General features: G+C 48.7%; 2 protein-coding genes across 2 annotated transcripts; both read left to right on the top strand.

The window, feature by feature from the left end:
* Nucleotides 1–1264: 1264 nt before the first annotated feature.
* Nucleotides 1265–4184, top strand: LOC135533914 (zinc finger protein 530-like). Its single transcript, XM_064961111.1, has 2 exons — nucleotides 1265–2064; nucleotides 2222–4184. Exon 2 carries the CDS (start codon nucleotides 2291–2293, stop codon nucleotides 2795–2797), a length of 507 nt encoding a protein of 168 aa, XP_064817183.1. The 5' UTR covers nucleotides 1265–2064; nucleotides 2222–2290; the 3' UTR covers nucleotides 2798–4184.
* Nucleotides 4185–10597: 6413 nt separating this feature from the next.
* LOC135533912 (zinc finger protein 239-like) lies at nucleotides 10598–14197 on the top strand. The gene is made up of 2 exons (XM_064961108.1): nucleotides 10598–11419; nucleotides 12848–14197. Exon 2 carries the CDS (start codon nucleotides 13011–13013, stop codon nucleotides 14055–14057), a length of 1047 nt encoding a protein of 348 aa, XP_064817180.1. The 5' UTR covers nucleotides 10598–11419; nucleotides 12848–13010; the 3' UTR covers nucleotides 14058–14197.
* Nucleotides 14198–15343: the final 1146 nt, after the last annotated feature.

Below are 15343 nucleotides of genomic sequence, written 5' to 3'. Positions count from 1 at the left end.
TCCCCACACGGTTCCATCCTAGAGCTATAAGACCCTAGAATGATGACCAGCTCTGTCTTTAAAGGAGAGGACAAGACATCCCCCACACGGTTCCATCCTAGAGCTTAAGACCCTTGATGACCAGCTCTGTCTTTAAAGGAGAGGACAAGACATCCCCACACGGTTCCATCCTAGAGCTATAAGACCCTAGAATGATGACCAGCTCTGTCTTTAAAGGAGAGGACAAGACATCCCCACACGGTTCCATCCTAGAGCTATAAGACCCTAGAATGATGACCAGCTCTGTCTTTAAAGGAGAGGACAAGACATCCCCCACACGGTTCTATCCAATAGCTATAAGACCCTAGAATGATGACCAGCTCTGTCTTTAAAGGAGAGGACAAGACATCCCCCACAGGGTTCCATCCAATAGCTATAAGACCCTAGAATGATGACCAGCTCTGTCTTTAAAGGAGAGGACAAGACATCCCCCACAGGGTTCCATCCTAGAGCTATAAGACCCTAGAATGATGACCAGCTCTGTCTTTAAAGGGGAGGACGACATCCCCACAGGGTTCCATCCTAGAGCTATAAGACCCTAGAATGATGACCAGCTCTGTCTTTAAAGGAGAGGACAAGACATCCCCACAGGGTTCCATCCTAGAGCTACAAGACCCTAGAATGATGACCAGCTCTGTCTTTAAAGGAGAGGACAAGACATCCCACACAGGGTTCCATCCTAGAGCTATAAGACCCTAGAATGATGACCAGCTCTGTCTTTAAAGGAGAGGACAAGACATCCCCCACACGGTTCCATCCTAGAGCTATAAGACCCTAGAATGATGACCAGCTCTGTCTTTAAAGGAGAGGACAAGACATCCCCTACACGGTTCCATCCTAGAGCTATAAGACCCTAGAATGATGACCAGCTCTGTCTTTAAAGGAGAGGACAAGACATCTCCCACAGGGTTCTACCTAGAGCTATAAGACCCTAGAATGATGACCAGCTCTGTTTTAAAGGAGAGGACAAGACATCTCCCACAGGGTTCTACCTAGAGCTATAAGACCCTAGAATGATGACCAGCTCTGTCTTTAAAGGAGAGGACAAGACATCCCACACGGTTCCATCCTAGAGCTATAAGACCCTAGAATGATGACCAGCTCTGTCTTTAAAGGAGAGGACAAGACATCCCACACGGTTCCATCCTAGAGCTATAAGACCCTAGAATGATGACCAGCTCTGTCTTTAAAGAGCAAGACATCCCACACAGGGTTCCATCCTAGAGCTATAAGACCCTAGAATGATGACCAGCTCTGTCTTTAAAGGAGAGGACAAGACATCCCCCACACGGTTCCATCCAATAGCTATAAGACCCTAGAATGATGACCAGCTCTGTCTTTAAAGGAGAGGACAAGACATCCCCCACACGGTTCCATCCTAGAGCTACAGGTCCCTAGAATGATGACCAGCTCTGTCTTTAAAGGAGAGGACAAGACATCCCCCACATGGTTCCAGCCTAGAGCTACAAGACCCTGAGACATTAGTTTAACAGAACACGTTTCTCTGCCCAGATTGAGACTAGGGGTAATGTTCCCCTGCTCAGATGTTACATTCATCAACCAATGGTTGCCTGCCACACCATCGACGGTGTTATAGACTGACAGATTGCTATAACATGATTTGGTTAGTTGATACGATGCCTGGATAGGTATTTTAACTAAGATCTGTCAGGCGTCAGCAACTTTTGACCAGAGAAACTCGCCTTACATCGACTCAAAATGGCTGCTGTCGTTTCTTTACCTATCGTGAGACTCCACAGACTAACGAAGGATCAACTGTCTCTCGCTGCTCAGAAGAACAATAACAAACCAGGCAGAAATCCAACGAAGAAGAACAACTCCACCACCAGAGGAAGGAAACAATCCACAGGAAAAGGAAACAACTCTGCTGACAGTGAAAGTGTTTCTAGCCAGGTATCATCGGCCCCTAAGTGGTGGGGTCGCCCCAAGGGAAGCCAAAACAAACCCAAGATAAGGATACAACTCTCCAGCGCTATCTTGAGGCCTGACGAGGTAAAACAAGAGGTAGGTTTAAAGTTGTGGCTTTTAAATGAACATTTAATTGAGATCTTGTATCGCATTTGTAACGCTTTGTGAATGTTGCAGCTATATGTTTACTAGATATCTTGACTGGTTTGTAAGTTTCCTCAGAGAAAAATAAAGGTATTCTAATTTAAACCAGGTGAAACAAGAGATCTGCCTATCCGGACAAAAATTGAACACTGGTTGAACGCTGTAAAGCCAGAGAGCTATGACCCAGAGATGGGTAACACCAAGGGACCTCCTACAGAGAGCGACCCCCAGGACAGATGCACATCAGCTGGGTATCAAGGCGGAGGATGCCCCCCTGTACTTCCAAGATGGAAGGAGACGCCTGCGATCGGCTACCAGCCGGCCGTTCAACCTGACTGCATTCCGGTCCGACCCAGAATGGCGGCCTCGCAACCAGAAGGTCCGGCGGTTCCCGTGTCCAGACTGCGGCCAGTTCTTCTCCAAAACCACGCTGGAGTTCCGCTCCCTGGTCCACACCCAGTACCGGCCGTACTCCTGTGAGGTTTGCCATAAGACCTTCTCCAGGAAAGCACCTGGACGACCAATTCACGATGCGGAACGTCCCTTCGCCTGCCCCCAGTGCGGCAGAACCTTCACGTTGAAATCCAACCTGACCCAACACATGCGTTTCCACAGCGATGCACGGCCCTACGTCTGCTCCCAGTGCGGCAGAAGGCTTCAAGATCTCCGCCCACCTGCCACATGACGGCCCACAGTGGGTGTAAACTGTACATGTGCCCGGAGTGTGGCCAGAGGTACATGAGTCTGAAGTATCACCGACTGAGCCACACTGGCGAGCGCCCACTGTCCTGCCCAGAGTGTCCCATGACCTTTGCCCGACCGCACATCCTTATGGTCCACCAGCTGAAACACACCGGGGAGACGCCGTTCTCTTGCCAGGACTGTGGGAACCAGTTCAAACAGTGGTGCAAGCTAAAAGAACACGTCAGAAGGAAACACACAGGGGAGAAACCTTACAAATGCTCCGATTGCGACAAGTGCTTTGTCACTACGGGGGCCCGTAATGCACACATGGTTGTCCACACCGGAGAGAAGCCGTACAAATGCATGGAGTGTGGTATTAGCTAGTCAGAGTAGGAATCTAACGCAGCACATGAGGAGATACACACGGGAGAAACCATACAAATGCTCTGAGTGCGACAAGTGCTTTGTCAATTCTACGTTGCGTAAAGTGCACATGGTTGTCCACACAGGGGAGAAGCCGTACAAATGCACTGCGGTAAGAGCTACAGTCAAACTGGGTCCCTGAAGAGGCACAGGTGTAAGAAGAAACCCAGGTGAGAGGAACCTCCGGGGTACATCCCAAATGCCACCCTATTCCCTATAAAGTGCACTAGGGCCCACAGGGCTCTGGTCAAAAGTAGTGCACTATATGCCATTTGGGACACCATCCCGGTGTTCTCAGTGTCGGAACTGGAGAGCAATGGAGAGTCTCCTTAAAATGTAGCACAGGTGAAAGGAACCCGGTTATAGGATTCTCCGGTGTTCTGAGTAGGGAAACTGGACTTTGTCCCTTTTTAAGTCCTGTATAAACAATCTGTGACTGGTACATTCATTTTTGGACACGTGGCACTCAACATATAAGATCACCTGACCAGGGAAATCTCTAGGCTTATTACCTCTTCTATCAATTATTTAACCCTCAATGAAATCAACCACTTTCACTGTGATGCAGTTTAACTTACCTGATGTGTGTTGTAAATGTTCAAGGAACGTTTCCCAGACACAGATTAAGCCAAATCCTGGACTAAAAAGCAAGATAATCTCCATTGAAATAGGGTTTTTATCCTAGGACTAGGCCCTACTTTTAAATTTAAAAAAAAAGAAGTTGTATTGAAACGGCCCAAATGGTTAACTGATGAATTGAACGGATCAATAAACTGACTTGTTTGACTGTATTGTGTGTATGTGTCTCCATAGTGGCAGCGTTGAGGCTGCTTCTGATTGGTAACACTGGGCAGGGTCAGAGTTCAGCAGGAAACACCATCATTGGCAGAGACCTTCTGAGTGGACTTCTCTATGGTTGCCATGATCACAGATTTTGAGAGCTGGACCGGGCCAGCTGCTACTACCGCTAGAGGGTCAACCGGACGGGCCTCCCGCCACGTCGACCGCGCCCCGGGCCTCCCGCCACGTCGACCGCGCCCGGGCCTCCGCCACGTCGACCGCACCCCGGGCCTCCGCCACGTCGACCGCACCCCGGGCCTCCCGCCACGTCGACCGCACCCCGGGCCTCCCGCCCGGACCGCACCCCGGGCCTCCCGCCACGACCGCGGGCCCCCGCCCGTCGACCGCACCCCTGGCCTCCCGCCACCGCACCCGGGCCTCCCGCCCGGACCGCACCCCGGGCCTCCCGCCACGTCGACCGCACCCGGGCCTCCCGCCACGCCGACCGCACCCCGGGCCTCCCGCCACGTCGACCGCACCCCGGGCCTCCCGCCACGTCGACCGCACCCCGGGCCTCCCGCCACGTCGACCGCACCCCGGGCCTCCCGCCACGGACCGCACCCCGGGCCTCCCGCCACGCCGACCGCACCCGGGCCTCCCGCCACGTCCCGCACCCCGGGCCTCCCGCCCGCGACCGCACCCCGGGCCTCCCGCCACGTCGACCGCACCCCGGGCCTCCCGCCACGCCGACCGCACCCCGGGCCTCCCGCCACGCCGACCGCACCCCGGGCCTCCGCCACGTCGACCGCACCCCGGGCCTCCCGCCACGTCGACCGCACCCGGGCCTCCCGCCACGTCGACCGCACCCCGGGCCTCCCGCCACGTCGACCGCACCCCGGGCCTCCCGCCCGTCGACCGCACCCGGGCCTCCCGCCACGCCGACCGCGCCCGGGCCTCCCGCCACGCCGACCGCACCCGGGCCTCCCCGCCACGCCGACCGCACCCGGGCCTCCCGCCACGTCGACCGCACCCCCGGGCCTCCCGCCACGTCGACCGCACCCCGGGCCTCCCGCCATGTCGACCGCACCCCGGGCCTCCCGCCACGTCGACCGCACCCCGGGTCTTTCCGCCGCCCCAGGATCTCACGCGTTCCTGCTGGTGATCAGGGGTTGAGGTTTGCATAGGGATACCCTCATGAGGTGGATCCAGGAGAACTTTAGAGAAGTCTTTTTAATGTACACCATGGTGCTGTTCACTGGGGGAGACCAGCTAGAGGGGAGACCAGTGGAGGACCTACTGAAGGACAACAGTCAACTGCTACAACTAATCAGTACCTGCAGGGGCAGATATCATGTCTTCAACAACAAGGAGAAAGGTGACCACAGTCACTGAGCTGCTGGAGAAGAGAGAGGAGATGGAGAGCAATGGTGGAAACCACTTCAATGTCAACACACCCAGTAAGGGAGAAAGAAGGGTCTGGTGTGGTGGTCACCATGGTGATGTTAGTGGCAGTTGGAGCTGTGTTCAAATTCATCATTGATGACTTATGGAGCAAAATACAACATGGTGATGTGAAAATCAATACATTATGACTACATTGAATTACAGAGCTTTGATCTAAGTTTTGGTTCGACTCATTGTTGACTTTTATTTACTCCCATTTTATGTGAGTGTGAATGATGGTCATATGTCATTAAGGAAATACATAATGTTTTGACATTCTGTATCATACATTGTTGACTCCAACAAACGTGTTGGACAACAATGTAAGTCAAATTCTGTAACAAATCATGAAATAAATTGAGATTTTTTTAATGTAAACTAATTATTTAACAAATGAAAAGATCTACAGTGTACAAAACATTAAGAACACCTCTTTCCATGACAGACTAACCAGGTGAAAGCTATACTCCCTTATTGATGTCACTTGTTAAACAGTTCAACCAGTGTAGATGAAGGGGAGGAGTCAGGTTAAAGATGAAGGGGAGGAGTCAGGTTAAAGGTGAAGGGGAGGAGTCAGGTTAAAGATGAAGGGGAGGAGTCAGGTTAAAGAAGGATGTTTAAGCTTTGAGACATGGGTTGTGTATGTGTGCCATTCAGAGGGCGAATGGGCAAGACAACATATTTACGTACTTTTGAATGGGGTATGGTAGTGGGTGCCAGGCACACCGGTTTGTGTCAAGAACTACAACGCCTCTGGGTTTTTCCACGCTCAACAGTTCCCGTGTGTATCAAGAATGTTCCACCACCCAAAGGACATCCAGCCAACTTGACACAACAGTAGGAAGCATTGGAGTCAACATGGACCAGCGTCTCTGTGGAGTCCGTGCCCAAATGAATTGAGGCTGTTCTGAGGGAAAAAGTGGTGGGGGTTCAACTCAATATTAGGAAGGTGTCCTTGATGTTTCGTACACTCAGTTTATACTGTCTCTAAGGTTTATGTAGAGGTAATGATTGTAGATCGTACACGCACAGATGAATAGGGGAAACCCATAATAATCTAATTGGTATTGTACATGTATTAAATGGAACGAAATGTCTAATTCCTCCACTCCGCTAGGTGGCAGCAATGGTAATGTGGATGTCTTGACCAAGAAGAGCAGCAGAAGCAGTCACAACTTCCTTTGATCTGTCTGTTCAGGGTTGCCATATTCGCAGTTTTGACATTTGGGCAACTTTGAAAATGATGTCACGGGTGAAAATGTATTGGTTGCGGGTTTTTGGGCTACTTCTAAGTTGCACCGCGGTCGCCATGGCATTTCTCTTAAAAAATAAACACTGGCTGTTGACAAACATTCAGTTGATAGACATATGAATATTTTATCCAATGATTGAAATTAAGACCGATCCTCAGTAGCCTATCCCAGCAGGTTATAGGGAAACACAAGCACTTCTTACCTCAAATCGCCAAACTATTCATGTAGAATAAATTAGTATTCATTTGAACTAAGCAATACGCTAAATTGTTTAGTTTACATTTTGCCTCGTCTACTGTAGACTATCTGAAATTAGATGTAGGCCTATCAGGGGCTATAGGCTACCTGCATCTATCTAAGCAAACCATGGCGAAGTTGAATTACAATCATAACCCCAGATTTTAAGTTTGTAGCCTATGCTTATTAAAATGACAAGGCAATCTCACAAATGGTCAATTTATAACAGTTTGTCATCTTAACATCTGGCTTCATACTAACAGCACAATTGACAGAAAATAGCCAAACATTCAGGTTTTTTTTCCATCCAAAGTGTTTCTCGCTCGGATTTGTAGATCCTCCGTCCCTGAACATTGTCCAACTTTCATCACTCAAACTCTGTGTATTGATCTATAGTTATGCACAAAAGTGATTTATTGACAATTATAACCCGAGTTAGAGCCCTGAATGCTGATTGGCTGAACGCTGTGGTATATCAGACCATATACCATATGGGTATGACAACTTTTACGTTGGTAACCAGTTTATAATAGCAATAAGGCACCCTGGAGGTTTGTAGTATATGTCCAATAAGGTTATATCCAAGCACTCTGCGTTGCTTCACGCATAACACATTTAGCATGTAGTTACGTCTATGTTCCTTGTTAATAGGCTAATAACGTTATGGGAAAACGGTTTATTACAACTCATCTCGATGTGGGAAAAAAATAGTCCTTGTTTCAGGGCTTTTGCCCAGGTTTTTCACATGACCTGGCAACCCTGTGTATGGATAACAGTGTTTATTACAAACAGGGATCGTAATTATTTCTCAGAGATAAATGTACTAGCTTGTCGGACCAACTCGGATCACTCATACCCGCTGAAGATTGCTGCCTCCGTCTCTGCAGGTAGACTGTCCGTTTCTAGACTTGACAGTTAATGCAGTTGTTGTCTCTCCAGGCTGGATCACATCCGGCCGTGATTGGGAGTCCCATAGGGCGGCGCACAATTGGCCCAGCGTCGTCCGGGTTTAGCCTGGGGTAGGCCGTCATTGTAAATAATAATTTGTTCTTAACTGACTTGCCTAGTTAGACATTTTTTATAATTTAGGGCTTCCCTCGTGCCCCTTTTCACCTAATAACGTTAGCAGCTAGCTACTGTAGCTAGCTTCCGACCGGAACATAACCAAACCACGACACATAGACTATACAGCTACAAGTAGCGAGTGGAGTTACAAATTAACTAAACAAGTTAAATGTATTCCCTGTGATCAAATATTTTTCACACACATAGCTACGTGTTGCCTACTGTACTTGGACCCCTGCATGTCCCACTCTCCAATGGCGAATAGACTGAAGGCACACAGGCTTTATCTCCTTGTTTGCGGTCCGCAGGTCGGGATGTTTTATCTGGTTACATGTACATTGAACATGTTTTGTTATTGTTGTAAAATCAACAATGAAGATGGTGGTGAATGGGAAAGAATGATTGTTTCCCCCAATTTATGGGCGTGGTCGATGGTAATTTATTTGTATTACTTGAATATAGACTCGGACAGTTCTGCTCATACAATGAACACAAATATAAACGCAACAAACTGTTGGTCCCGTTTAATTAGCTGAACTATTGTTTACATCACTGTTAGTGAGCATTTCTCCTTAGCCAATATAATCCATCCATTGGACAGGTCTGGCATATCAACAAGCTGATTATGATCATTACACAGGTGCACCTTGTGCTGGGGACAATAAAAGGCCACTCGAAAACATGCACTTATGTCACACAACACCACAGATGTCTCAAGTTTTGAGGGTACGTGCAATTGGTATGCTGACTGAAGGAATGTCCACCAGAGCTGTTGCCAGATAAGTTAATGTTCATTTATTTACCGTAAGCCACCTCCAACTTCACTTCAGAGAATTTGGCAGTAGGTCCAACCGGCCTCACTACCGCAGACCACATGTATGGCGTTTGAGTGGGCGAACGGTTTGCTGACGTCAACGTGGTGAAAAGTGCCCCATGGTGGCGATGGGGTTATGGTATGGGCAGGCATAAGCTATGGACAACGAACACAATTGCATTTTATCGATGGCAATTTGATTGCACAAACATATTGTGACGAGATCCTGAGGCCCATTTAAAAAAAAAATCTAATGTGACCAACGGATGCATATCTGTTTCACCAGTCATGAGAAATCCACAGCTTAGGGCCTAATGAATTTATTTACATTGACTGATTTCCTCATATTAATTGTAACTTCGTATTTGGTAGTGAGTGGAAACACCAAGCAGATGCTTCACATTTATACATCCTCATTTACATTTATCTGTCTCATTGTTCCTTATTTATTTGCAAATTATGGTGGAAAATAATTTGACCTCTGTCATTGCCAACAAAGGGTATATAAGAAATTATTGAGATAAACTTTTGTTATTGACCAAATACTTATTTTCCACCATCATTTGCAAATAAATTCATAAAAAATCCTACAATGTGATTTTCTGGATTTTTTTTCTCATTTTGTCTGTCATAGTTGAAGTGTACCTATGATAAAAAGATGAGAGGCCTGTAATTTTTTAAGTGGGAGAACTTGCACAATTTGTGGCTGACAAAATACTTTTTTGCCCCACTGTACATAGGTGCAGGGATGAGTAATTGGGTGATAGTCAGCTAGTGACAGCGACTTAAGTTCAGGACAGGATACTGGATAGAGGCCTGCTAGAGATGGCTATTTAAAAGTCTGATGGCCATGAGATAGAAGCTGTTTTTAAATCTTTCGGTCCCAGCTTTGATGCACCTGAATGGACCTCACCTTCTGGATAATAGGGGGCAAACAGGCCTTGGATTCCCTTATTCTGATTTTGTCAATTTGAATATGTCTAGTTGATATTCTTCTTTATTCTTACATGTTTCTCCATTACTTCTTACAGATGATGACCAGCTCTGTCTTATAAGGAGACAAGCCATCACAATCACCCACATGGCACCAGCCTAGAGCTGTCTATGGCACCAGCCTAGAGCTGTCTTATAAGGGAAGACAAGCACCAATCCTAGAGCTGAGCTGTCTATGGCACCAGCCTAGAGCTGTCTTATAAGGAGAAGACAAGCCATCACAATATAAGGAGAAGACAAGCCATCACAATCACCCACATGGCATAAGGAGAAGACAAGCAGGCACCAGCCTAGAGCTATCTTATAAGGAGAAGACAAGCCATCACAATTACCCACATGGCACCAGCCTAGAGCGGGAGAAGACAAGCCATCACAATCATGGCACCAGCCTAGAGCTGTCTATGGCACCAGCCTAGAGCTGTCTTATAAGGAGAAGACAAGCCATCACAATCACCCACATGGCACCAGCCTAGAGCTGTCTATGGCACCAGCCTAGAGCTATCTTATAAGGAGAAGACAAGCCATCACAATCACCCACATGGCACCAGCCTAGAGCCCAGCCTCTATGGCACCAGCCTAGAGCTATCTTATAAGGAGAAGACAAGCCATCACAATTACCCACATGGCACCAGCCTAGAGCTATAAGCCTAGAGCTATAAGACCCTGGAAGTTTGAAACATTTACTGATATGAAGGCCGTTAGTTTAACAGAACAAGTTTCTCTGCCCAGGTTAACTACATCAACTCAAAATGGAGGAAGGAGATTCTCACAATCACCCACATGCATAGCGTTAACCTGAATCAACTCAAAATGGAGGAAGGAGATTCTCTGCATAGAGTTAACCTGAATCAACTCAAGATGGAGGAAGGAGATTCTCTGCATGGCGTTAATCTGAATCAACTCAAAATGGAGGAAGGAGATTCTCTGCATAGCGTTAACCTGAATCAACTCAAATGGAGGAAGGAGATTCTCTGCATAGCGTTAACCTGAATCAACTCAAGATGGAGGAAGGAGATTCTCTGCATAGAGTTAATCTGAATCAACTCAAGATGGAGGAAGGAGATTCTCTGCATAGAGTTAACCTGAATCAACTCAAGATGGAGGAAGGAGATTCTCTGCATAGCGTTAACCTGAATCAACTCAAGATGGAGGAAGGAGATTCTCTGCATAGCGTTAATCTGAATCAACTCAAGATGGAGGAAGGAGATTCTCTGCATAGCGTTAACCTGAATCAACTCAAGATGGAGGAAGGAGATTCTCTGCATAGCGTTAACCTGAATCAACTCAAGATGTCCGCTGCTGTTTCTTTACCCATCTTGAGACTCCACAGACTGACAAAGGATCAACTGTCTCTCTGTGCTCCCAGACTTAACCAGAACAACCCGAAGAAGAACAACAAACCAGGTAGAAAACCAACAAAGAAGAAAACACCACCAGCAGAGGAAAGAAACAACCCACAGGAAATGGACACAACTCTGCTGACAACAAAAGTGTTTCTAGCCAGGTCTCAGTAGTGTCAAGACATCAGCACGGCCCGAAGGGAAGCAAAAATAAACCCAAGATCATTCTCAAATTCTCCCGCTCCATCTTGAGGCCTGACACAGCAAAACAAGAGGTAGGTTTAAACTTGTAGCTTTTAAATTAAATGTAATTGAGATCTTTTATACCATTCGTATCTGTGTGAATGTTGCAGCTGCAGTTCATTCGGAAAGTATTCAGACATCTCAACTTTTTCCACATAAAAAATGTTTAGCAATCTACACACGATACCCCATAATGACAAAGCAAAACAGGTTTTTAGAAATGTTTACAAAGTATTCAGAACCTTTGATATGAGTCTCAAAATTGTGCTCAGGTGCATTCTGTTTCCATTGATCATCCTTGATATGTTTCTACAACTTGATTGGAGTCCATCTGTGGTAAATTCAATTGATTGGACATGATTTGGAAAGGCACACCTGTCTATATAAGGTCCCACAGTTGACAGTGCATGTCAGAGATAAAACCAAGCCATGAGGTCGAAGGAATTGTCCGTAGAGCTCCGAGACAGGATTGTGTCGAGGCACCGATCTGAGGAAGTGTACCAAAAATGTCTGCAGCATTGAAGGTCCCCAAGAACACAGTTGCCTCCATCATTTTTAAATGAAAGAAGTTTGGAACCACCAAGAGTCCTGACCAAGAAGCCGATGGTCACTCGGACAGAGCTCCACAGTTCCTCTGTGGAGATGGTTGTCCTCCTGGAAGGTTCGTCCGTCTCTGCAGCACTCCACGAACCAGGCCTTTATGGTAGAGAGGCCAGATGGAAGCCACTCCTCAGTAAAAGGCACATGACAGCCTGCTTGGAGTTTGCCAACAGGCACCTAAAGGACTCTGACCATGAGAAACAAGTTTCTCTGGTCTGATGAAACCAAGATTAAACTATTTTGGCCTGAATGCCAAGCATCACGTCTGGAGGAAATCTGGCACCATCCCTACTGTGAAGCCTGGTGGTGGCAGCATCTTACTGTGGGGATGTTTTTCAACGGCAGGGACTGGGAGACTAGTCAGGATTGAGGCAAAGATGAACAGAGCAAAGTACAGAGAGATCCTTGATGAAAACCTGCTCCAGAGCACTCAGGACCTCAGACTGGGGCGAAGGTTCATCTTCCAACAGGACAACCACCCTAAGCACACAGCCAAGACAACGCAGGAGTGGCTTCGGGACAAGTTTTTGAATGACCTTGAGTGGCTCATCCAAAGCCCGGACTTGAACCCGATTGAACATCTCTGGAGAGAGCTGAAAACCTTTTACTTTTTAATTCATTTTTAATACATTTACAAAAAAAAAAATTAAACAGTTGTTGCTTTGTCATTATTGGGTATTGTTTATAGATCGAGGGGTGGGGGGTGTATTTAATCAATTTTAGAACAAGGCTAATGTAAGATTGAGGAAAAAGTCAAGGGGTCTGAATACTTTCCGAGTGCACTGTATATATTTACTAGATATCTTGACGTATCACTTAAGTTTCCTCTGGGAAAATAAAGCTATTTTATTCTAAACCAGGTGAAACAAGAGATGGACGAGCTGCCTATCGGTACAAGAAGTGATGAACACTGGTTGAACTCTGTGAAGACAGAGAGCTACGACCCAGAGATGGGTAACACTAGGGGACCTACAGAGAGCGACCCCAGGACAGATGCACATCCGCTGGGTATGAAGATGAAGGATGCCCCCCTGTACCACCAGGATGGAGGGAGGCAGCTGCAGTCGTCTACCGTTCAGCCATTCAATCCGGCTGCGTTGCGGTCTGACCTGGAATGTTGGCCTCACAACCAGAAGGTCCCCAGGTTCCCGTGTCCAGACTGCGGCCAGAAGTTCTTCTCCAAAATTCAGTTTAAGTTTCATTCCCCGGAGCCACACCCAGTACCGGCCGCACTCCTGCGAGGTTTGCCATAAAACCTTCTCCCGGAAAGGCAGTCTAGACGAGCACCGACCAATCCACGAGGTGGAGCGTCCCCTTCGCCTGCCTCCAATGCGGCAGAACTTTCACGTTCAAATCCAACCTGACCCGCCACATGCGTTTCCACAGCGATGCACGGCCCTACGCCTGCCCCCAGTGCGGCCAAAGCTTCAAAATCTCCGACCACCTGAAGAGCCACATGACGGCCCACAGTGGAATAAACCGTACTTGTGCCCGGAGTGCGGCCAGAGTTTCGTCCGTTACATTAGTCTGAAGTATCACCGGCTGAGCCACACCGGCGAGCGCCCGCTGTCCTGCCCAGAATGTCCCATGACCTTTGCCCGGCCGCACACCCTTATGATCCACCGGCGACAGCACAGCAGGAAAACGCTGTTCTCTTGCCAGGACTGTGGGGAGCAGTTCAACGAGGGGTACCAATTGAAAGACCACGTTACAATGAAACACACAGGGGAGAAACCATACAAATGCTCCGAGTGTGACAAGTGCTTCATCACTTCGGCGTCTCGTAAAGTGCACATGGTTGTCCACACAGGAGAGAAGCCATACAAATGCACAGAGTGCTGTAGGAGATACAGTCAGAGTGGGCACCTAGCGCAGCACATGAGGAGACACACAGGGGAGAAACCATACAAATGCTCCGAGTGTGACAAGTGCTTCATCACTTCAGCGTCTCGTAAAGTGCACATGGTTGTCCACACAGGAGAGAAGCCGTACAAATGCACAGAGTGCTGTAGGAGCTACAGTCAGAGTGGGTCCCTGAAGAGGCACAAGTGTGAGCAGCAAACCAGGTGAGAGGAACCTCGGGCTCGCCCCAAATGGCACCCTATTCTCTAAATTGTGCACTAGGGCCCATAGGGCTCTGGTCAAAAGTAGAGCACTGAATAGGGTGCCATTTGGCACACAGTCCCAGTGTTCTGAGTGTAGGAACTGGAGAGAACTGGAAAGCGGGTCCTTAAAGCAGTACAGCTGGAAGCAGCCAAGTAGGTGAGAGGGTTCTCAGGTCTATTGACACCGAGCTGCGTTCCCTATTCCCTAATATAGTGCACTACTTAATGACCAAATAAACCTACAGCTCTGATCAAAAGTAGTGTTGTTTCCCCCCCCTCCCTCCCCGTGTTACTGTTCCCCCTCCCCGTCCCCGTGTTACTGTTCCCCCTCCCAGTGTTACTGTTCCCCCTCCCCGTGTTACTGTTCCCCCTCCCAGTGTTACTGTTCCCCCTCCCCGTGTTACTGTTCCCCCCTCCCCGTGTTACTGTTCCCCCTCCCCGTGTTACTGTTCCCCCTCCCCGTGTTTACTGTTCCCCCTCCCCGTGTTACTGTTCCCCCTCCCAGTGTTACTGTCCCCCCTCTCCCGTGTTACTGTCCCCCTCCCCGTTACTGTTCCCCTCCCCATGTTACTGTTCCCCCCTTACTGTTCCCCCTCCCCGTGTTCCCCCCTCCCCGTGTTACTGTCCCCCCCCCGTCCCCCCTCCCCGTGTTACTGTTCCCCCTCCCCGTACTGTGTTACTGTTCCCCCTCCCCGTGTTACTGTTCCCCCTCCCCGTGTTACTGTTCCCCTCCCCGTGTTACTGTTCCCCCTCCCCGTGTTACTGTTACCCCCCTCCCCGTGTTACTGTTCCCCCTCCCCGTGTTACTGTTCCCCCCCCGTGTTACTGTTCCCCCCCTCCCCGTGTTACTGTTCCCCTCCCCGTTACTGTTCCCCCTCCCTGTTTTACTGTCCCCCCCCCGTTACTGTTCCCCCTCCCAGTGTTACTGTTTCCCCCCTCCCCCGTTTACTGTTCCCCCCCTCCCCGTGTTACTGTTCCCCTCCCGTGTTACTGTTCCCCTCCCCCGTGTTACTGTTCCCCTCCCTGTTACTGTTCCCCCCCCTCCCAGTGTTACTGTTCCCCCTCCCCGTGTTACTGTTCCCCCTCCCCGTGTTACTGTTCCCCTCCTGTGTTACTGTTCCCCTCCCTGTGTTACTGTTCCCCTCCCAGTGTTACTGTTCTCCCTGTGTTACTGTTCCCCTCCCTGTGTTACTGTTCCCCTCCCAGTGTTACTGTTCCCCCCCAGTCCCCCTCCCAGTGTTACTGTTCCCC

This window comes from Oncorhynchus masou, unplaced genomic scaffold, assembly GCF_036934945.1.
Source record: "Oncorhynchus masou masou isolate Uvic2021 unplaced genomic scaffold, UVic_Omas_1.1 unplaced_scaffold_2795, whole genome shotgun sequence".
NCBI lineage: Eukaryota > Metazoa > Chordata > Actinopteri > Salmoniformes > Salmonidae > Oncorhynchus > Oncorhynchus masou.
Note: the sequence above shows the minus strand (reverse complement) of the source record. Positions and strands in the feature narration are given on the sequence as shown.